Raw genomic sequence first — 23123 nt, 5'->3', positions numbered from 1 at the left:
TTGCGGTGGCTCAGGCATTTCCTGAAAATACGGCGAACCCTCAACAAGCTGGTCTTGCCATGAAAGGACTTGGCTTCGTAGTTCACAGTGATTATTCTGAGCCTCCTCCCCTCTGCTCTACCAACAGGAAAGCAGTGGTTTGTTCTTCGTGTTTATACAGGTAATAACGCTCAATAATGGTTGTGCTTGAACAGTAATATGTAAGACGATTCTTTGTATTCCTGAAGAAGCAAAAAAATAAGTCTTTTGCTTTTATTCATCGGGCAACCAATGTCTTTGATTACTTCTTATTTTAAAAACTCATGTGATAAAGTAGGAGACATTATTATTATTTTTTTAAGTAGGCTCCGTGCCCGGCGCGGAGCCCGACACGGGGCTTGAACTCATGAGCCTGAGATCAAGACCTGGGCTGAGATCAGGAGTCGGCCGCTCAACCGACTGAACCGCCCAGGCGCCCCAGGAAATTATTTAAAAAGGCTGATTTTAACAGCCTAACACATTGTAAGTGTTGTTGTAAATCAAATCAGATCACTGATTTGAATCGAGGAGTTCTAAGAACAAAAATGCATCTAAATAGTGCTTTTTTGATACAGCGCCTCTAAACTTTTTGAGGAAAAAGCCAACTTTTATATCCTGGATTTGTTGTCATTCCTGGAGGCTTTTGAGTGGGTAGATGATAGCACGGGCGTGCGTGCGTGTGCGCGTGTGTGGGAAGGCTGAACAGCATAGCTCCTTACGCAGAGCTGGAAGGAAACCGAAGTAGGGTTTTGGCTCGATACTTTTTTTCTTAAAGGGCATCTGGCTGTAAGGAGGGTGACTGCCGTTGAGTTGCTAGGACCTCTCGTGAGAGGTTGAGCAGTCTTCCTGTCTGAACAGCTTCGTCGGGAAACTACTCCAGACAGCAAGTGATACGCTCTCGTTTCTATACTCAGGGAATACTCCTGGACGCGTAGCCCTCCTTGCGCTGGCCTTTCTGGCCATTTTCTTCGGATCCCCTAACCCCTGTTTGGTCATCTTTTCCTTGCTGAGTCTGTCCGTGATTTTCCCTGGGATGTGAGGAATGACTACGTGTTGGCTAAAGACCCTGCCCTGAGTCTGATCCCTCCTCTGCTGCGAGGTACAATACACACCTTGTGGCCGTTCTATCATGTTGTCGTTTGCTTTAGGCCCGTGAATTAAAGAGAGCAAGTCATCACCCAAGACTTACAAGCACTCGGCTTGACGGTTTGTCCACCTCTTAAGCCTGAGCACTGGTCATCTCTGCGGCAGAGACAGTTGCATTTTTAGCTTGAAAGATAAGTGCACATATGGAAGATGTGGGTTAGGGGGGAGGGCATTTTGCATTATCTGTTGCAGATCAGAAACTCTAAATTGATCATACGATGTATTAGCAAACGGGGTGTCGATGGGTGATGAGGAACTGGCCGATGGGAAGTCCAGTTTGGAGGAAGAAAATGCCTAGGCCTGGTGGCTGAGGCTTTATCCTCCTTTGGAGAACGGGTTAAATATTTTAGGTTCATCTGCAGGCCCACGTTACGTATGATATATATATATATATATGACATTTAATAGCACTGCGTCCTGGCGTGCACTCGAACCATGCTGAGAGGCTGACAGCCAAAATGAGCTGGATCGTGTTCCCACCTCCTTGTCGGGTTGCAGACTCTGAAGGAAAATGATAGTATTCTAGTTCTTTTTTCTTTCTGGAAAAGTCCGCATTACACTTCAGCATGTGTCATTGCCAGATACCGCACACAGGTTTCAAGCGCGTCCCTCTCTTCCTACCCGGCTAACAAACTGGAAGCCAAAGAAATGCAGTCCCTTCCATTTCAGGTGTTAAGACGTTGCTTATTACGACTGTCTTCACGGTCGATGTCTCAGAGTCCAGCGATTTATGGGGTGTATCTGGATTTCTTTTTTTTTTTTTTTTTCACGTGGTCAGCGGAAGAAAACAGGAGATTGAGTGGCACCCTGTATGTTAGGAGAGGAGCCAGCGAGGTGACTGGGGGTGGCGTCCTCCAGTTTGTGAATTTGCTCGGTGGTTGGTCAGTAACGGACAGCTTATTAGTCCATTTTGGTTGGCTAAGGAGTAGCAGCGGCTTCGTTTCAGCAGATAAATACTGAGAATTGGGATCTTTAGTAAAATTAATGACAGCTGGAGGAATTCCCAGCTGCACGTGTAACTGGAAGTGCTTCACTACCCAATTAATCATGAATGGATGGATTCAGTACAACGCAAAATACAATCTGCTCTTGCAGGGGTGGCTTTGGAAAATTGGAGGCAGGCATTTTTCTCTATCGAATGCAACCGTGAGTGGCCAGTAAAGTGCCACACATTCTTTTTTAAAGAGCAATGCAAAGAAATGTTGCTCCCTCCCTCCCTCCCTCTTCTCCCTCTCTCCTTCCCTCTGTTCCTTCCTACCTACCTACCTACACATATTTATTATACGCCTGCCACGTCCATGTTGGAGGCACAAAGATGAAAAAGATGCAGTTCTGACCCCTTTAAGTAGTTATTGTCAGGAAGGTAACACCACATACAAACAATGACAACACCGTGGGTGGATGAAACAGAGTTTGCCACACGGACGGGAGCAAAGGACCTTCTCGAACAAGACTCAACGCCCTGTGCAAGGCAGGTTGGTATCAGAGCACTTTGCGCTCCTTCTTCAACAAGTATTTTCTGGTGCCTACCGTGTGCCACCCACTGTGAATGAGGTACATTTGGAAAAACATGAGAAGCATATTATGACCGGAGCACGTTGGAGGAGACAGATGAAAGGTGACCCTGAGTGTTGGCAGGGGACAATTTAACATATCGTTCTTAATAACGTTGCCCCGGTTGTGTTTCTTCTTGTAAAATGAGTGAACAGACATTTAAAATTCTTGTTTTAGCTTGATGTCGATGAAATAAAGAGAGTAACGGGACAAAGATTTTGAGTTGATTGAATACAGGCTTATGCGCGGTCTTCGTAAATACGAAGAAACACACTGTTGATGTCTATAGGTAATAATACTAAAAATATTAGCTTTTGAAGGTTGCTCAGCAAGTAGATCTTAAAAGTTCTCATCACAGGGGCACCTGGGTGGGTCGATCAGTTAAGCATCTGCCTTTGGCTCAGGTCATGACCTCGGGTCCTGGGATCCAGCCCTGGGTCAGGCTCCTGGCTCACAAGGAATCTACCCCGCTTGTGCTCTCTCTCTTTCAAAAAAGTAAAATCTTTTTTTTTTTTTTTTTTTATAAAAAGTTCTTATCACAAGAAAGCAATTGTAACTGTGGTGGATGTTAACTGGACTTATCGTGTGATCATTTCACGATATCGAGTCATTATTTTGTACACTAATATTTTGAATATTATTCAAATACATGTCGTATTTTGCAGCTAATACGATACGTCGATTATACTGCAATTTACAGAGACAGACTGAACGAATCACAGGTTCAGCATTCATGGGCGGAAGGAGGCCACAGCACAGCAAACTGCGAGTTTCTCACTTGGAAACTTCCCAATGGCTAGCAGGAACCTGGGCAGACGGCAAGAGAGGGATTAGAATACCTCCAGCCTGGGGGCGCCTGGGTGGCTCAGTCGGTTAAGCAGCTGCCATTGGCTCGGGTCATGATCCAGGGTCCCGGGACCCGCTCCGCGTTGGGCTCCCTGCTGGACGGGCAGCCTGCTTCCCCCTCTCCCGCCTGTGCTCTCTTGCTCTCCTGCTGTCTCCGTCTCTCCAATAAATAAAATCTTAAAAACAAAAACAAAAACAAAAAAACTCCCTCGAGTCTGAAAAGAAACACTAGTAATAATTATTTTAACTAGAGGGCCGCCACCAAGGGCTCAAAAGAACTAAATGGAAGAAAGTTTCACGCGTCACAAATTGTAGAATAAAATTTGGTGAAAATCATGGTAGTTTTTTTTTTTTCTTTAACTCTACTCTCACCTCATTCTACAGTTTTGGACGTGACTTAAAAGAAATATAAAGCCAAAAGTTAGCAAAAGCAAAGATCGGGGTCGTGGAAAATGCAGCTTAAGAGAAGGTGTGTACCAAGAGGAAAGTCAGGACCCAGCTCTGAGCTTCCTGGTCGTTGATGCAGAAAACAGAGTACGACCAACCGTAGGATCCTCGTCCCCAAGGAGGAGACGTCCCAGGGCAGATGACAAGCTCGCTTCTCTCGTCTAGAACATGAGATGCTGGTGTTTGTGAAGATCCGGCCTTCCCTTACCAGCGGGGGTGTGAGCCGGTGGTACGGTGCCTCCCCTTCGGCTGCACCCAGTTGCCCTCGCGACGACCGTCTCCTCGAGGGCCGTGGGCCTAGTGACGGGCTCTCCGGTCGGAGGCGGGGGCCGCCCGTGTGAGCTGCGTCGTCGCCTCCGGGTCAGCATGGACGCAGCATCCCGTGCGGAGCGGTCCCAGATCCCCCCCGTGGTTCGGGTTTCCTGACGGCGTCACGACCTGCAGAAGGAACCGGGCATCTGGAGTTCGTTCGGGAAAGCATGACGAGGCCGAAGGTGTGCTTCTCAGCCTCTTACTCCCGCCTCCGCCAAGTGAGGCATTTATTTTGCTTGTTCATCACTCTCCATTTTTATGCTCCCTCCTCCTCCAGAGCTCCTGGAACAAACCCAAAGGAACCTTCCAGTCGCAACGTCCAACACTCAATCCACATTCCCTTTTTAATGCTTTCTGATATTTTTTTTTTAGTAGGAAGGATTATATACTAATTTTACGACATGGCTTTGAACTTCTATAGCTTAAGGTGGGAAACTTCTCCCAAAATATGAAGTCAATAATGAGGATTTTTTTTTTTTTGGACCCATTAAAGGACTCCATATATTTTAAAACTTTCCCACGTCTACTACATTTTTTCTCTCTTACCAGCTCTGATTTTTCTTTCTCCTTGTCTCTGCTGAACAGAAGCTAGACAAAATGCTGACAGTTTGTTGTTAGATTTAACACAGTTAAAAGCAAACCGTGAAAAATACTGGTCTTCGAGTGAACATGATTAAATTTGAAAGGGTTTTTGTTTTTTTGTTTTTTCACCAACTTTATCACCTTTAGGCAGCCTCTAAGACAGTGCCTGGCACATGCCAAATGGTCAGTAAATTGTCTATATTCCCTGTATCCTCCCAACCCTTTTTATTTATTTAATCCCTGTTCTTGCGTAATTTTTTTGTTGTCACTAATGAAGTAACATGCAAGCCCACCTCCAACCACATTTTTCCCGATCATATTTCTTCTTTTGTAATTCTTCATGAAATGTTCGTTTGCTGTTTTCGTTCACTATCTATAGCATTTTGTATGATCCTTTTACTTACTTTATTTAAATTCAATTAGTTAACATATGGTGTATCATTAGTTTCAGACGTAGTGGCCAGTAATTCATCAGCTGCATCAACCCCAGTGCGCATCACATCACGTGCGCTCCTTAATGCCCGTCACCCAGTGACCCCGTCCCAGCATCTTACATGTTGTTTTAGAGAAGCGACAATAAGAAAGAGCATGAAATTTGGAGCCAGATGAGTCAGAGTTTGCTTCTCCCGTCTCGTTTTTTAGCTGCGCAGCTCTAGGAAAGCGTGTGAGTCCAGCCAAGTGTTCTATGTATGAGTATATATTTGTAGAAAGAGATTTCTCTGCCTGGTGGAAGGCGCATCTGAGAGCGGACATCAGCACCGTAGCATGACTCTGTGGACACCTCCAGACTTCTAAGCCCTCCGTCCTCCTTTCCTGGAAGGGTCTCCAAGAAGAATTCTTAATCTTCAGACTCCCAGAGCTTGCTGCCAAGAACCCCACAGCAGGAGGATCAGATTCCTTGTGGAGAGACAGAGACTTCAAGGGCATCTGCTCAGGAGCTGGGGACTCAGCCTCTGAAGGGGATCCTAAGGACACAGGCCACCGAAGCACGTCGTCCTACGGAGCCCAACCAGCTCATCAAATCCCTTGTTTACAGGAAACCCAGGAGATGCGAGGCACCCGCTTTCACAGAACCAGCTCTTCCTTCAGAAAGAAACCATCCTAGGGAAGAAGTCCACAGGGAGACCGAGTCCTCCCAAGGGGTTTGAGCCTCCTCAGGTCTCCTGGCCTCCAGACGGGGCCAGAATCTCTCCCAGGACTAGGTTTGCACATAGAGCTGAGCCGCCATGAAGAGCTTGGCACCACATGGAACCAGGAGCCAGGCCAGCCCCCCATCCTACGGCCTCATGGACTCTTCAGTACTTCCATAAAGTCTCTGTGGCGAAATATAGTCACTTTGGGGTTGGGGCTTTAACTTGTGGGTTTTGCGCGGGTACAAGCATACAGTCCATGGCAGCAAGTTAATGTGTGTCTACAACAGCCCCTCTTCACTTACGAACTAGCACAGTCTAGTTCCAACAGACCTGGAGGTGGCGAATAAAACGGTCTGAAGAGATGCCACAGTAGGAATGGGTGATACACGGCACCTGTTATTTCGGTAATTTGTTTTTCAGACATTTATGGTAAAAATGTCCCATGATGATGTTGAACTGGGTGACTTTCTTTAAGATTGTATTTATTTGAGAGAGAGAGAGAGAGAGGAGGAGAGCGAGGGCAAGTGAGGGCAAGAGAGGGCAAGGGCACCAGGGGAGGGGTGCTGGCGAGGAGGGGCCCAAGCAGGTGGCTGCTCCCAGGACCCCGTGCCCTGGACCTGGCCATGCAGACCTCCCCTCGGCCCTCTCCAGGCCTTGCCCTTGCTCTCCTGCCCCTGCCTTTGTGGTTGGCCCCCCGACACCCCCCAATGTCTCCTGCTGTGGGCCTGCTCCCCAGGGGCCCCGACACCCCCCCGATGTCTCCTGCTGTGGGCCCGCTCCCCAGGCCCCCGACACCTGGGCCCCCTGCCCCGCTGGCTCCCAGCCGCCTCCCATACTCCCCCCACAGCGCCCGCCTGCACAGGGTCGCCCCGACGCCTGGGGAGCTCCTGCTGCACGGGGACCACACCCGACTCACCCTCCGCACACGGGAGGCGCTTGTCACCGTGAGTCCCTGGGATGGCAAAGAGCCGGGGTGCCTTAGCCTTGTTAGGGCCCCGTGAGCAGGGCCACTGTGCGAGGGGCCACGTACTTGCTCCGTCCCCGCGGGGTGCCCAGACCCTGCTGACAGTCACTAGTTCGATTCACCCGTTCACACGTGTATTTTTGACGACACCCAGAGGGATTCCTTTATTTGAAACTTAACAAAGACCATAAAATGCTTCGTATTAGTGAAGCGAGGCCGCGAGGTTAGAGCCAAGTGCCTATGCACGACTTCCCACCGTGGGTGCAGCAGCTGCCGTGCTTGTGCGAGGCCCAGGGACTGACTCCTGGCCTTGGTCGCTGGCGTCGGTGGCGCCTTACTCCGCGGACAGAGGCTGGTATCTCGGGGCCCTTGTGCTTCACCCTTCACTGGCCCAGCGTCGCTATGTTTCTGGTGAGACAGTGAAGCTGCTTTGCTGGAATATTCCTTCCTCACCTGGAACCTCTCTATTCGTGAGGCAGAGAACCCACCGCATACGCATCTGCATTTGCCTTAAGCGCGCCATGCGGTTTCACGTTCCCTGCGATGGTGCAGGTTGTGGGGTGGTGGGGTGAGGGGGGAGAGACTTTGCAGGACGCACTCACTGAGGAAAAGGCTTTCCCCACTAAAGGGACATCTGGTCTCCTAGGTTTTGATGGGAAACCCTACTCCTCCTCTCAGGCCTTGCTTCACCTGGGCCTGGGTTCTGCTGTACGACCAGTGTCACCCTTAGCCACAGACACTAGAACACTACGGTACTCCGATATTTGTTAATTTATTTCAAATCTAGCCATTTGAATCACGTTACGTCTATGGTTCGTGGATTTTTCCCATCTACGAAGTGTGGTAACAAAAGGCCTGTTCTAAGTGACTTTACCACGACTTTAAAATGGCAGTTTTCATTTTTTAAGCACGTGTTTCAAGAGGACAAAAAGGGTGAGAAAATAGAGGGGGAACAAGAAGCGAAATGTCGTTAAGGTAAAGCAGCTGCTGCCTCATGTTCTCATGGAAATGACGAAGGCGTATTTGTGGCTGAAGACTCCATGTTCCGCTCCGGAAGGGAAGAGCGTCTTGGCGGTCGCCCTGTGACCCCACTCGGGATCCTAACCATTTCTGAAGGGCTGGCTCTTTGTGTTGAGAGGGCTGGGCCTGAAAGCCAGGGCGCGGGTGGGCCAACGGGGACTGACCGCGCCCCATCGCCGTGCGGCCCCAGCCCTGGCCGACTGCAAGTGGGTGCTGGATTCTTTTTTTTTTTATTTTTTATTTTTTATATATTTTTTAATTTATTTATGATAGTCACACAGAGAGAGAGAGAGAGAGAGAGAGAGAGAGGCAGAGACATAGGCAGAGGGAGAAGCAGGCTCCATGCACTGGGAGCCTGACGTGGGATTCGATCCCGGGTCTCCAGGATCGCGCCCTGGGCCAAAGGCAGGCGCCAAACCGCTGCGCCACCCAGGGATCCCGGGTGCTGGATTCTTAAAGAGGAGGCCCGCATGAGCCCCGCTAGGGGCCTGTCGCTTGGAGCTGCCTGCAGCCCGGCGTGCACGGTGGGTCAAGGGCAGCGTTCCTGCACGCACAGGGCAGTCGGCTCAGACATGCTGCGTCCTGACGGGAAGACCAGACCGACCGCCTTCGGGCTACTGTCGACGGGGGAATGCCTCCTGAGGAGACACGGTGGGGCCGGGAGACAAAGCCTGATTCCTAAACTTCATTTTAGCCCAACGCCTTTAATGGTTTCAGCACAAGTTCTTGCTAGAACATTTAATTCCCATCCAGCTTAATTAATGAGAGCGTTCAATCACTATTCATTTTTTACTGACGTTACGTTGGTTTCCGGTGTGCCGTACAAGGCGTCGGCAGTCCTGGGCACTACTCGGTGCTCAGCGGAAGGGTGCTTCAGGCCCTTCGCCTCTCTCACCCGCCCTTCACGCACCTCCATCCATCCCACAGCCACCACTTTGTTCTCTGTCTTTAAGAGTCGTTTTTTTTTTTTTTTTTTTTTTTTTATTGTCTCGTTTCCTCGGTTTGTTTTTCTTTGATTGTTTCTTTTCCTCGGTTTGTTTTTCTTTGATTGTTTCTTTTCCTCGGTTTGTTTTTCTTTGATTGTTTCTTTTCCTTGGTTTTCTTTGTTCTTTGTTTTGTTTCTTACATTCTACGTATGAGTGAGAGCATATGGTACTCGTCTCCCTCGTTTACTTCACTTAGCATTCTAAGTCCATCCATTTTATTTACCCAAAGAAAACAAAAATACTAATTTTGAAAGACGTGTGCACTCCTGTGTTTATTGCAGCATTGTTCACAGTAGCCGGGGTAAGGAACTCTCCATGCTCATCAGGAGACGAGTGGGTAAAGAAGATGTACGTACGTACTGGAATATTACCCAGTCATGAAAAAGAATGTGGTCTTGGCATCAGCAATCTATTTGTTGGAGAGGGGTCAATAACAGCAAGCTGGGCTCACCCGGGGGACACAGGGCCCCGATACATCCATCAAGTGAAGCATACTCGCCCCATGCTGAGTGCCTCCTCCGCTGAGTGCTTCCGCTGCTTATTCTGAGTGTGTGAGCTTCACAGCAGGGGCAGGAGAGCGGTCACTCTGCTGCTTTTCAGACAGGAAGCTAAGCATGCAAGAATGAAATGTCTTGTCCAGAAGCAAACATCTAGTGACTGACTGCCTTAGGGTTCCACCCGGAGCAGTCAAGCTTCAAAGCCCAAGGCTGAACTGCTTTTTTCCTATTTTTTCCCATTCCAGCTCCCTCTCCTTATGTCATCTAGTGAAAAATAAAGATGATCAGAATAAATTAAATCAGAGTATCACTTCCAGACTCATTGTCATCAATAGTTTCATCTCTTGGCTTGTTTTTTGTTTGTGTGGCCCAAGAGAGTCCCTAACAAAAGGTGAGCAGCTACCAGTTTTCTCTCTAATCACCCTGGACATATTGATGAGCTGATAGAAAGGCCTGAAGAAGGGGGAGACAAAGCCCATAGGTCTGATGGTGAAATCCTTAGTAATAGTTGAGTATATGTCTTCTGACGTCAATGCAAATGAACACCCTGTCCTCGATTACTTGAAGACCTAACTCCTGGCACCATAAAGCCATATTTAAGAACAGATCTCAGTGGAATCTTAGAGATCATCCAAGAGATGCTCTTGCTTGAAAGGCACATCTCGGCTTCACTAGCTGATAGCTGGGCGACTTAGGGCGTTCAGCTTGACCTGTCAGTAAGGCCTCAAAAGAACTTTGGAGAGAAATTGAGATAATGTGCTAGAGAGAACATCCTGGTAATTGTTAGTTCAATTTAAATGCAGAAAAAGAGAGAGAAATTGATTCTCCCCCCCCTTTTTTTTTTTTTTAAATGCCTCCAACCTTGATGATCTGCCCGTCGAGCAGCGTCTACCAGCACCTCTGCTGGGCTCAGTCACTAGCTGTCAGCAGCGACTGTAGAGCCAGTCACACTGAAGTCCACCGAACTTGACCAGCTGCACCGGCTTGGGCGTATTACTGGTGACGCTAAGCCTTGTTTGCTTCATTGCCCGATGAGCTCTGTCTCTTAAAGGTTTTCTGGTGATTAGACTAGATAACAACTGTAAAGTTCTGTTTTATTCTGATTAAGGCCTCATTTCCTGGTTCCAAAGGTCAAACTAAGGATAAGTCCTTTTCCTCCTTACTTATTTATTCATGAGAGACACAGAGAGAGAGAGAGGCAGAGACACAGGCAGAGGGAGACAGAGGCTCCATGCAGGAAGCCCAACGTGGGACTCGATCCCAGGACCCTGGGGTCATGCCCTGGACCAAAAGAAGACTCTAAACCACTGAGCCACCCAGGGATCCCCTTTTTTATAATTCAAAGATAGCATTTGTACTTAAAACATTTGCACCACTAAGTTACATCAAGTTGTTTTTGACTTAAGACACGCAGGCTTCACAAACTTAGGACTTTGGTTGGTAACCAAAGAGAAAATCTCGTATACCAATCTAGCCTGGGCTGGTGCTTTTCCAGGAAATAATCTTTTCCCAAGAAACCACAAATTAGTAAAAGCACTTAACTCTAACTATAGTACGTGGATATGGACATAATAAGTGCCCCATAAATGATAGTGGTTATTGTTGGTTTTGATATTATAATGATTACTAATATTTAATGTCACCTATCAAAATTATCACTTAGGGTTAATGCACTCTTTTTGTTTTATTTTAAGATGTTATTTATTTATTCATGAGAGAGAGAGAGGCAGAGACACAGGCAGAGGGAGAAGCAGGCTCCATGTAGGGAGCCCGATGCGGGATTCGATCCCAGGACCCCGGGGTCACGCTCTGGGTTGAAGGCAGATGCTCAACCGCTGGGCCACCCAGTGCCCCTAATGCACTGTCTCATTCAGGAAGTAGTTGTGAGCTCCTCTGGGGTACAAGGCTTTGTGCTGCTCACTCTGAGGACAACAAAAGCTGATAAGACGTGGTCCCCCGCCCGCACTCCCCCACCCCGATGAAGTAGATGCTTCCCTCCAGCTTCCGTCCATTACACCTGCAGCTATTCTGGGGGAAGCATTTCTGCTCCCGATGACACACCTGGATTCCTTTAGCTGTCAATACACATTCACTCAATGAGAAACTTAATGAATAAAAATATCTCTGGTGAATTAAATGTGATTTTTTAAAAATCAGTTTCTTAGGCTCCAGAAATAATACACAAGTGAGACGTAAGTCCGTTCCATGCTTTCTTCTCTTCTAAGCCCATCTATATCTATATCATCCTTCCCTTTATGTGCCAGAAGGAAAGGTCGTCTTTTTTTTTTTTTTTTAAGATTTTAGTGATTGCCTGTAGCTACTTTTAGAAGAAACATATTCACTATCATTTCTCTACTGTGACTCTCAAAACTGCACCGCAGGAGTAGTGTTTTGTGGGCTACTTTGCCAGCACTCTGGGGCAACACGAGAAGGAAGCGTTTCTCAGTCACTTTTCCAGAAGGGCCATAGAAGTCTGCATTTACAAGAAACTATTAGTCACCTCATCCCAGGACCTGCATCATCCCTGCATCATCAGGATGCAGGTCTGCATCTACCAGCAGCATATCCAGGGTTTCCTAAGCAAATACCCTCATTTCCTTTTTAACATCTCGGCTGAGACTAGATTAATGCCGCCGCGGCTGCTGCCCTTGAATGAAGACCTTGTGCTGTGGCTCCTGCTTCCAGGGGCCGCGAGGGGGGCGGCAGGCGTAGCCGCCGGCACTCACCTGGGTCACATGCACTGGTCAGAGGCTCCTGTGCGCCCCTACCGGGCAGGTTCCGGGTGGCTGCCCAGCGCCCGTGATGCTGCTCGGTGACCTGTGCCGTAGTAAAGCCGGACGCGGGAGGCCAGCTTCCCAGCAGGTGATCTCTTTCCCTTTCCCCCAAAGGAGAGTGAGCTCTCCAGTCTCACCATGCCCACCTTGACGATAGAGTTTCTTACTGGATGCAACAAAACAAAACAAAACATGAAAAAAAAGAAAAAAAAAAAACAAACACCCTGTGATCGTGACTTCTTCAACTTCTCTTACCCCTCAGGCTCACGCACGGTTTCTGATTTACTGCGAGTTGTGTTCACTGACGTCGCACTTTTTCCACATTTGTACATTAATAGGCACTGATTATCAGTTTTTCCCAGATAGCATCCAGATGAAGTGATCCTTACCTTTTGTTCTTCCCCCGGTACATTAAGTAGAATCATAGGAAACTGCAGTTCTTAGAGTACCCCGGGATGCAAAGAACCCGCCGCCCCGTTACCGCTGTCACCGGTGATTAAGCGCAAACCTGCTCTCACCCACATTCACCTCCTTCCCCACTGCCCCCAGTGGCCCTGGCTGATGCGGACTTCCCCTCCATCTCCATCTGGGCCTTTTGGTCACTTCCAAGCCCTTTGGACTTGTGAGGTCAGTTGACATCCTTCTGCTATTGCACGTCCATTAGTGGGTCTTCTTGGCAATTGGAAGGAACGGCAATCTGGAATTGGGCGATTACAGCCGTTGTCCAACTAGTCAACATAACGAGAAGGGCGAGGTTGGTTAAGCTTCTAAATGAAATAAGTTATGTAAAACAGTTATAATAGAACCCATTAGTTTGGATTCCACTAATGAGACGATTCAGACAAAGCTGGCACTTGGTTTTTACAAGAAATAGCCTATAGAAAAGTAGTATAAACACAATTGGAGGAGCTATTGTTTAAATAGGTACTTCTAGGTACTCAAAGGAACCTTAAAATTTCCTATCAAGAACTAAAATGCACGGAAACCCTGTCATTAAAGCGGAAGCTCAAAGAAATCCACGGACCAAAACTTTGATAATCTACACCTACTGTGCGGAGTTAGGAAACGTGCCTTTTGGAAAGCGGCCTGCGGTTCACTTTCCATGATCTCAGCCATTTCTTTACTTGCATCCATCGTTCCAAATTAGTGAAATTTTAGCATGTGGTGGTAAAATATTGTAGAATGTTGTTTTATTTAAGCAACTAAAATGTTTGACTTAAATGTTTGCATCTGATTTTGTAGAGGACATTTTTTTTTAAAGATTTTATTTATTTATTCATGAGAGACACACAGAGAGATAGACACAGGCAGAGGGAGAAGCAGGCTCCCTGTAGGGACCCCGACGTGGGGCTCGATCCCGGGACCCCGAGGTCACGACCTGGGCCGAAGGCGGATGGCCAACTGCTAAGCCCCCCCGGCGTCCCCTGTAGAGGAAATTTTTAAAAAAGGTTCTGCCCACACTCCTGCCCACTGTGCTCTGCGTCATGCCCTGTGATCGTGGCTGGAGCAAGGTTCTTGCTGCCTGTCTTGAGCTCAGATGCCTCATCTGTAAAATGGAGATAATCATAACCTACTTCACGGGGTTGATGGGATAATCTAAAACCTGTATGTGGACCACTCACATTGGTACCGGGCAGGCCAGGTCTGAGGACCCAGAGAGGGGGGTCCCACAGGACTAGCCAGAAGGGTCCCTGGCTTCGTGTAGGATGGAAAAACAACGTGAGCCGGGAGGAAGTGAAGGCAGAGTTTGTTGAAGGTACATGTAGAGAGAGAAATGCAGACAGAGCCTCCGGGAGACTCGGAAAGAAACGGAGCACGAGTCTCCTCTTTGCTTGCAGTCTGGGTTTTGATGGGCAGTTGAGGCCTGGTGCACATGTCCTCTGAGGCGTCCAGGAGCTGGCCAGAGCAAGGACGGGGCCAGGTGTCCTTCGTAAGTCATTCATTCCCTGGAGCTGGAGTCTTGGCATCAAGGTTTTTGGAGTCAGTGGTCTCGAAGAACGTTTATGATGACCCTGCCTGGTCGCTCCTTCGACGTTACCTGTTGCCCCAGAAGACTCCTAAGATCAATACCTGTTCGTCCCTTGCGAGGAGGCAGTGCTGCTTGCATCGCAAGCAGGTGTAGAGCGAGACAGGGTGCAGGCCCCAGCAAGAACAGAGGCTGGAAGAGGAGCGAAGGGGATAAAAAGGCAAGGGGTCCCTTCAGTTCCATAAAAAAGTAGGGGTTGAGGAAGCATTTATTCTCCTCCCTTTATGGCCTTTTCTGAGCACACTGCTCTGCTGCCCTTGGCTGCTGTTCGAAGCCCCCAGGTGAAGCCTAGATTAATGGCCGGGGTTGACCTCCAGGTCTTCTGTCCAGCGCCCAGCCTCCTAATTACAAGAAACGGTGCAAGGCACCTTAAGGCAAAGTTAAACGTCGTCTCTAAGGTTCGGTTTCAAAAGTTCCCTGCTCAGCCACAGTGCCAGGAATGCACCATCGCACCCAGTAAGCATGAACCCTGGGCAGCTAACCAACCTTCCTGGAACTTAAAATCATGGAGCAAAAAAAAAAAAAAAAAAAGATGTTGATGGGAGCAGGCATGTCTTTCTCTGAAGAAAGCTGAGCTGGCGCTGGGCACCCGTGTCCTCGGAGACAGCGGCTCCCTGCCAGGCTGGGTGGCCGAGCAAAGAGCTCCAGGTATGTCCGGGGACGAGGGCAAAGGAGAAGAAGGTACCTGCAGGAAGGCAGGGCCGGATCGTAGATATTAAGGGTGCTGAGGGGCCTTTGTGCTTAGGGCAACCTTGTGGGTGGTTGCTATTTCCCCATCTGCTGGGGAAATCTGGGGAAATAACCAAGAAAGGCAGTGCAGAAAGGTGCGCGGCCCGTCATGGCAAGCTCGGTGGGGACACCGAGCCTCAATCTGTTGGGAGCGATACGTTTCTCCGGGCGTTTGATCATCACTTAGTCCAGCTTAGTGCAGCTACTTAAACTCCGCGTTTTCACCAAGGCGGACTTTCACTTGTCTGATCCGGCAGCGAAACCGACGCTTGGAACGTCGGCTCCGGTGCAGCTCGCTGCGGTGGCCCCTCGGCGGGGGGGGGGGGGGGGGGGGGGAGGGGGGGGTGGTTGTCTGACTCCGCATTATTATTATTTAAAGTATCATTTTCTGTAATAATAAAATGAATTATTTTATTTATCGTAAAAAGTGAAGGAAAATGAAATTTTAAGCATTTAAAAGTCAAACGAGAAAGGCAGTTCCTCGTGGCCCTCGTCGCTTGGAGGGCTCCATCCCCGGGGGCCGGCGGCGCCGAGCTGGGGGTGCTCCGGGCCCTCGGGTGCACTCGTGCACCGTCTTGCACTCTGGCGTCTTGTTAGTTCAACAGAACGACCCAGAAGGGTTTCACTGCCGTTCTGCGGGGAAAGATCTCAGCAGGTGAGGCGTGTTCCCTCCGCAGCGGCCGCGGGGCCCGCACGTGGCAATAGGTGACCACCTGGCTGAGCCACCCGGCTGAGCCGCCCCGTCTGGCCTGATGCTGGAAGCTCCGGCAGTGGCCGTGAACACATTTTAGTGTCACACGCTCGTCAAGTCTCCCTCCCCTTTACTCTTCCATGACATGACCCTAAAATACGCGCAAAGCACAGTAATAAAACACAAACAGTAGAGTAGAATAATGAGATACAAATACTAAAATCCTTCATAAGAAGGGAAAATGTATTCCAGTGTGGAAAGGACAAGATCCACGAGTGGGCGGGTGCCTGGGTCTCACGGCGCGGGTAGGGGGGGTCCGGGAGGGGCTGCAGGGGGCTCAGGACTCTTCGAAGGGGGCGGAAAGGCTCTTGTATTGGATTGTGGTATAGACCATGTTCTGGAAGCTTATTAAAAATCATTGAATTAGGGAACGCCTGGGGGGCTCAGCGGTTGAGCACCTGCCTTCGGCCCAGGGTGTGATCCTGGGGTCCCGGGATTGAGTCCCACATCGGGCTCCCTGCAGGGAGCCTGCTTCTCCCTCTGCCTGTGTCTCTGCCTCTCTCTGTGTCTCTCATGAATAAATAAATAAAATCTTAAAATCATTGAATTGTACATTTTAAATGTATGAATATAAATCATGCCTCAGTAACACTGTTTTTTTTTTTTTTTAAATAATAAATGAACAAAAGAACAAGCTGTAGATCCTGAAACCCCGGGGCAGCCAAAGCTGTACTGCCAACAAGGTGCAGAGCTTGAGTGAGTCGAAGATTAGTTGCTGGCGTTGCCTGCATCTCCCTAATGGTGGCAGAAGGAGGGGCGTTCCCTCTCCACCCAAGCACGGGAGGCGCGCCAGGGTGTGTATCATCATCCCCGTCCGCGGGGGAGGACGTGGACGCTCAGAACGTTGAATCCGTTGCCCAAGATGTGCGGCCGGTAGGACCCGGCAAGGGCGTCAAGTGCAGCCCGTGGGTGCCTCCTCCCCGGCGCCGGGCCCCCTCTCTGGGAATGGGGGGCCCTTCCGTTATTTGACTTGAGGCCACTTTCCTTCCTCCACAACAACAGTAAACTGATGCTCCAGTGTTTCTATCAGTGTTTTGTCTTTGGTGCTCGAGATTCGTGAAAAGGCTTGAATCTGTTTTCAATATTGAAAAAAAGGCAGAGAAAGAGTCTTGAGCCTTATGTTAATGGAAAGATAGGCATTTCTTTCTTTCTTTCTTTCTTTCTTTCTTTCTTTCTTTCTTTCTTTCTTTCTTTCTTTCTTTCTTTCTTTTTTTCAAGATTTATTTTAGAGAATGAGCAGGGGAGAAGGGCAACGGCGGGGGCGGGGGTGGAGAGGACCCTCAAGCAGACTCCCTGGTGAGCACAGAGCCGGTGCAGGGCGGGCGCTCAGGACCCCAGGCCGTGACCTGAGCCGACACCCGGACGCAGCCACCCGGGAGCCCGTTTCTTGGGCGTTCGCTACTATGCGTTATGTTACGGCCTCTAAATGGTGTCCACGCATGTCCACGGGCGTGCGCATGTGCACGTGTCCACCTACAGCAGCGTCTTGAAGGAGAGACCTGCTTCCGTTCGCTCCTGAGGTCGTTGGCTCGTTGGCGCCCCAAGCTCTGGTTTGTCCCGGGTCTGCGTGGGAACCCCTGGGCTGGCTTCTCTGTGCCTTTCGCGCAGGCTCGGCTCCCCCGGTGGGCCGGCTAGCCCACGCTTTGCCAATTTTTATGAAGGGGAATTCTGGAAAACGGAAAGCTAACGGGGCCGCGTCTTCCAGCTTTGCCCCTGCCAGTGACCTTTACGTGTGCACCTACGTCCTCGTGGTGTCCTCAGTGTCGCCGTCTTGCCAGTTCCCTGCGCCTGATCAGGAATGTGTAACCAGCTCCCGCCACAGCCCTTGGTTGTACCGAGCCCGCGGCAGCCCCTCCCCTTCCAGAGCCTTCCTTGGTCTGGCCCCGGCGGTCGTCTCCTCCGCCGCTCTGTGGCTCTTGTGGTCCTTCTCTCTGAGCCTTGGTACATAACCCAGGGGCTTCCTGTTTTCTTCTCCATCTTTCTCCTGGGCTATATCTGGCCCCTCTTTCACGCAGTTGAAACAAAACCAAACAAATAAATAAAAACAAGAAACCACTGCTGTGCCAAGCCAGCGGAACTCGTCCACGGGCCGAATTTGGGCTCTTGATGGTGAACCTCTGTTTTCCCTAGGACCCTGAGGCTCAGCAGCGGTGACTTCCCTATTCAAAGAAAGGTAGATGGCATTGAAAAAAGAAGGAGGGGGGGGAGGAGAAGAGGGAGGAGGAGGATGGGGAGAGGGAGGAAGGGGAGGGGGAGGGATGGGAGGGGGGAGGAGGAGGGAGACAAGGAGAGGAGGAGGAGGGGGAGGAGGAGGAGGGGAGAAGGAGGAGGGGGAGCAGGAGGAGAAGGGGAAAGGGGATGGGAGGAGGGGGAGGGGGACGGGGGGAGGAGGGGGAGGAGGCGGAGGGGGAGGAGGGAGAGGAGGAGGAGGCGGAGGAGGAGGGGGAGGGGGAGAAGGAAGAGGGGGAGAAGGGGGAGGAGGGGGAGAAGGAGGAGGAGGGGGAGGGGGATGGGAGGGGGGAGGAGGAGAGGGAGGAGGGGGAGGGGACAGGGGGAGGAGGGGGAGGAGGAGGAGGAGGGGGAGGAGGAGGAGGCAGAGGAGAAGGAGGAGGGGGAGAAGGGAGAAGGGGGAGGAGGGGGAGAAGGAGGAGGAGGGGGAGGGGGATGGAAGGGGGGAGGAGGAGAGGGAGGAGGGGGAGGGGACAGGGGGAGGAGTGGGAGGAGGAGGAGGAGGGGGAGGAGGAGGCAGAGGAGAAGGAGGAGGGGGAGAAGGAAGAAGGGGAGAAGGGGGAGGAGGGGGAGAAGGAGGAGGAGGGGGAGGGGGATGGGAGGGGGGAGGAGGAGAGGGAGGAGGGGGAGGGGGACAGGGGGGAGGAGGGGGAGGAGGCGGAGGGGGAGGAGGGAGAGGAGGAGGAAGCAGAGGAGAAGGAGGAGGGGGAGAAGGAAGAAGGGGAGAAGGGGAGGAGGGGGAGAAGGAGGAGGAGGGGGAGGGGGATGGGAGGGGGGAGGAGGAGAGGGAGGAGGGGGAGGAGGCGGAGGGGGAGGAGGGAGAGGAGGAGGAAGCAGAGGAGAAGGAGGAGGGGGAGAAGGAAGAAGGGGAGAAGGGGAGGAGGGGGAGAAGGAGGAGGAGGGGGAGGGGGATGGGAGGGGGGAGGAGGAGAGGGAGGAGGGGGAGGGGGACAGGGGAGAGGAGGAGCAGGAGGGGGAGGAGGACGAGGAGGGGGAGGAGGAGGGGGAAGGGGAGGAGGAAGGGGAAAAGGACGGGGAGGAGGAGAAGGGGGAGTAGAAGGAGGAGGAGGAGGAGAGGAAGGAGGGAGAGAAGGACTTGGAGGAGAAAGGGAAGGAGGAGGAGGCAGAGAAGGAGGAGGAGGAAGAGGGGGAAGAAGAGGAGGAGGGGGAAGAGGATGGGGAGAGGAGGAGGAGGGGGAGGAGGAGGAGAGGGAGGGGGAGGAGGAGGGGGAGGAGAAGAAGGAGGAAGAGGAGGAAGGGGAAAAGGAGGAGAGGGAGAAGGAGGAGGGGGAGGAGGGGGGTAGGAGGAGGGGGAGGAGGAGGAGGAGAGGGAGGAGAAAAACCAGAGTAAATGTGGAAATGATGTAACGCCGTGATTATGAAAACGAATATCGAACGTCCTGGTGCTTTAGCTTTCCCTCTACCAATATTCTTAGAAACAGGGAAGTAAACAGAAGCTTCTGCTTTCACACATTTGGCAATAGTAGAGCTCATTACGTAATTTTGAAATTTTCACAGTCTTGTTCCCATTTCAAAATCGAGTTCATTTGCAGGAGCCCTTTGAGTCGCCTCCTGCGTGCCCGGAGGTGAGGGGACGCCGGGATGAGGAGTCGTCACGGTGGTTTGGGGGTGAGCCGTGCCCCGAGTCCCCGGCGGCCTGTGGCGGTCGCCCGCTCGCGGCTCCAGCAGGCAGCCTGCCCGCTCCTGGGCTGCGGCCACCGGCCTCCCCAGCACACGGTCTCAGCACGCGGCAGGTGCCTCCTTCCTGACTCCGCGCAGCACGATCCCGAGGCGGCCCAGGCATCGTCACGCAGCCAGTCCAGGAGCTTAAAATGATGGATGGCACGTGCCACCCGTCAGCGGGGCGGCACCTCCAGCTAGCTCCGACCGGCTCTCATATGTAGCATTTTAGAGACACTGTTTTCTTTCTCTCTTACCCTGGATTTTTTGCAGGTCCGCCTAAATTTGGACAAAAGATGTGTTCCAAGAGAACCCATTTAAAGGACTTCAAGGTAGCTTTCTTTTTTTCTAGCAATGAGGGGTCTCCAGAATAGTCGGTCACCCTGTTCCGATCCATCTTGTACATCCAGATTTTCCCCAAGCACTTCTGCACAGAGGAATTTGGTTATGATTTGCTTGACAAATCCATTTACCCTATAAAGGGCACTTTCTTTTCTTTTCCTTTTTTTTTTTTTTTGAATTATTTTATTTATTCATGAGAGACACAGAGAGAGAAGCAGAGACACAGGCAGAGGGAGAAGCAGGCTCCATGCAGGGAGCCCGACACGAGACTCGATCCCAGGCCCCCAGGGTCACGCCCTGAGCTGAAGGCAGATGCTCACCCCCTGAGCCCCCCACGTGCCCCAAAAGCACCGCATCAAGGGCCTGGGTTTGGGCACATTGCAGTTACCACAGGTGTGATCATTTTGCAACTTATAAATGCATCGTTTGGGATCCCTGGGTGGCGCAGCGGTTTAGCACCTGCCTTTGGCCCAGGGCGCGATCCTGGAGACCCAGGATCGAATCCCATGTCAGGCTCCCGGTGCATGGAGCCTGCTTCTCCCTCTGCCTATGTCTCTGCCTCTCTCTCTCTCTCTCTCTGTGACTATCATAAGTAAATAAAAAAAAAATTAAAAAAAAATAAATGCATCGTCTCAGCAAATCATACACCTGGAACTTACATGATGTCCTACGCCAATTACATCGCAGTAAAGCATTGGGGGGAAGCATTGGGGTTTTTTGGCAACAAATACGTCAAGAAAAATGGAGACTTTCCGAGATGGGCTATTGTGCACGTATATTATAAATGAGTTGAAAAAATGATTAGCATCTGTTGATTTCTTTTAACCCAGCGTAGGTGTGTCAGGACTAGGAGACGGGGAAGAGAATGGCCGTTTAGTCTGCGCTTGCCACGTGCCGCATCCTGGAGGAGGTGTTGGAGCATGAGAGCAGCTCGGTGGAGGGCTCTGCCCAGTCAGCCCATGGCTTCCGCACTGTTCCAGGGCTTCGGGGGCGAGGCGTCAAGGCAGCGAGCCGTGTGCTGGCCCCAGTGCGGGGGGGTTAGCTGCTCGTCACGTCTTACTCCGTTCGCGTCTTCCAAGTAAGCGGCGTCCACTTGTGTGCAGGGAGCGGTGGAGCCTGGAGTGGCCAGGGCAGCCCGCGCGGTTTTCCAGAGTGAGTTGCAGAGGCAGGATCCAGAACCAGCCTCTGTCGGGCATTCTGATGAGACCTCTAAGCAGGGGTCGCTGTCCTCGGGCGCCGGGAAAATCTGCGCTAAGCCCGACATTTCCGAGCTTAGGAGAAGCTTGAAAGGATCCGTTTCGGCGGCCACCATGCCTAGGGCGCTTCGGTGTGTGCAGCGGGTAGCAGGTTCTCAGCTACGTGGACATCTCCGCTTTCCAGAATCTGTGCGCGTTTCTGGAACCCGCCGAGTACAGCGGGTCTGTCGAGAGCTGTGCCGTGCGAGTGTCATCGTCTGCGCAGACACCAACCTGTAACGGCAGCGTAAGGACGGCAAGGGTGATGTTTCCTTAGCAACCGGGAGGCAAACCTAAAGGATTTTTTTTTTTGACTTTTTAAGTAGCTGCTGTAGTTTTCACGTCCTCTTGTGCCGTGAGCAGTGAGTGACGCTGGGTGGCCCCAGCACCTTGGCCACGTCCATGAGGCTGGACGCCGGGGTGGCTCAGGTAGCGTCTCGGGCTGTGTGCTGCCATCGAGGACAGCCTTGTGTTCAACCCGAAGGCTCACGCGTGGTGGCCGCGGGGACCGGGTGTGACTCCCGTGGGACGGTGACTGGAGCTTGCTGTGTTGGGGAGCTGGGAGGGACGGCGGGCGGGACACTCTAAGCAGCTCCACGCCTGGCACGGAGCTCACAACCCTGAGAAAATGGCCCGAGTCGAGACCGCGAGTCGGACACGCCACCTTCCGAGCCCCCCGGGGCCTGAGGTTGTCACAGTGGGTTCGACGGTGTGAACAGCGGCTCGGGGGACGCGATGACGGCCGCAGGGCTCCGCGTTGCGGCGTGGACATCTCGGGTAGAGCCGTCCTCTGTAGCCCAAGCTGTGGGCACAACCGGACGCGTCTCGTGGGCTGAGGGCCTTGTTCCCTCCCGCGTGCGTGAGCAGGAGACCGGGACTACGGCTGGGCGCGCGGGGGGCCCAGAACATCAAGACCTGGGCGCGGGGTCGGCGCCGTGTTCGCTGCCGCTCAGCTCCTGGCCCTTGACCAGTGGCCCGGCCACCTCCCGGGTCCCTGGGAGGCCTGGGGCGTCGGCGTGACCATGCGCCCGCGGCCGCGGTGAGCGTGTGCCCGGAGCCCGACGGCAGGGGCGAGCTGCGCGACGGGGAGGCCGCGACCCTCGGTGTAAACGGCTCTGGGTGTTCCCTTGCAGGGCTCAGCGGATTCCTACACCAGCAGGCCGTCCGACTCCGATGTGTCTCTGGAAGAGGACCGGGAGGCGATTCGGCAGGAGAGGGAGCAGCAGGCCGCCATCCAGCTGGAGAGAGCCAAGGTGACTGTCCAGCCTCGCTAGCTCCGCAGCGCAGCGCCCGCAGGTGCCGCCCCGGCCCCGCCTGCACCTGCTGGCCAGGCTCGGGCCGAGCGGCTGGGCCCCCACCGAGGCCCGGGCCCCGCACCTGTGTCCCCCGGCGCCGCTGCCCGCTGCACCCCCACCCCCCCGTGGGTGCAGAGCTTGTCCGCAGGCAGCCACGGCCCCGAGGCCTCGCCTGTGCAGAGGGCACGGCCCCCGCATCTCTGTGCCCACGGGAGGCAACGGGGCAAGCTGCCGCTCTGGATCTGAGAGGAGTCACCCGGGATCCCCGTTCTGTGCCTTCCAAGCGGGTTTTTTTTTTTGTTTTTGTTTTTAGCCTGGACTCCCTCTGTCTGATGTCATTTTGCATCAGATTTTATGCAAAACGAGACTGAGGCTGTGGCCCGCCGGTCTCCCTTGCCCCCGGTGACACGCGTCCAGGGCGCACTGATGCAGCCTGACCTCCGGAGGAAAAACGGAGGCTCAAATAATACGAATCCCTTCCTTTCTTCTGTTTTTACAGTAAAGGCTCTCTGAGAGCTGTGGGAGGAGGGCGACGCCATCCGGGGTGTCTGCCGGGG

At 52.1% G+C, this 23123-nt stretch overlaps 1 protein-coding gene across 2 annotated transcripts in view; it reads left to right on the top strand.

The window, feature by feature from the left end:
• Window positions 1–23123, top strand: part of CACNB4 (calcium voltage-gated channel auxiliary subunit beta 4) — a 221948-nt gene that overhangs the window by 150560 nt on the left and 48265 nt on the right. For both annotated transcript variants that reach the window (XM_072789208.1, XM_072789209.1), the window contains one exon: window positions 22405–22524. In XM_072789208.1, coding sequence (XP_072645309.1) covers window positions 22405–22524 — 120 coding nt within the window. The remainder of the gene's footprint in view (window positions 1–22404; window positions 22525–23123) is intronic.

Source organism: Canis lupus, chromosome 20, assembly GCF_048164855.1.
Source record: "Canis lupus baileyi chromosome 20, mCanLup2.hap1, whole genome shotgun sequence".
In the NCBI taxonomy this organism is placed as follows: Eukaryota; Metazoa; Chordata; class Mammalia; order Carnivora; family Canidae; genus Canis; species Canis lupus.
This window is presented reverse-complemented; position numbering and strand designations above follow the sequence as displayed.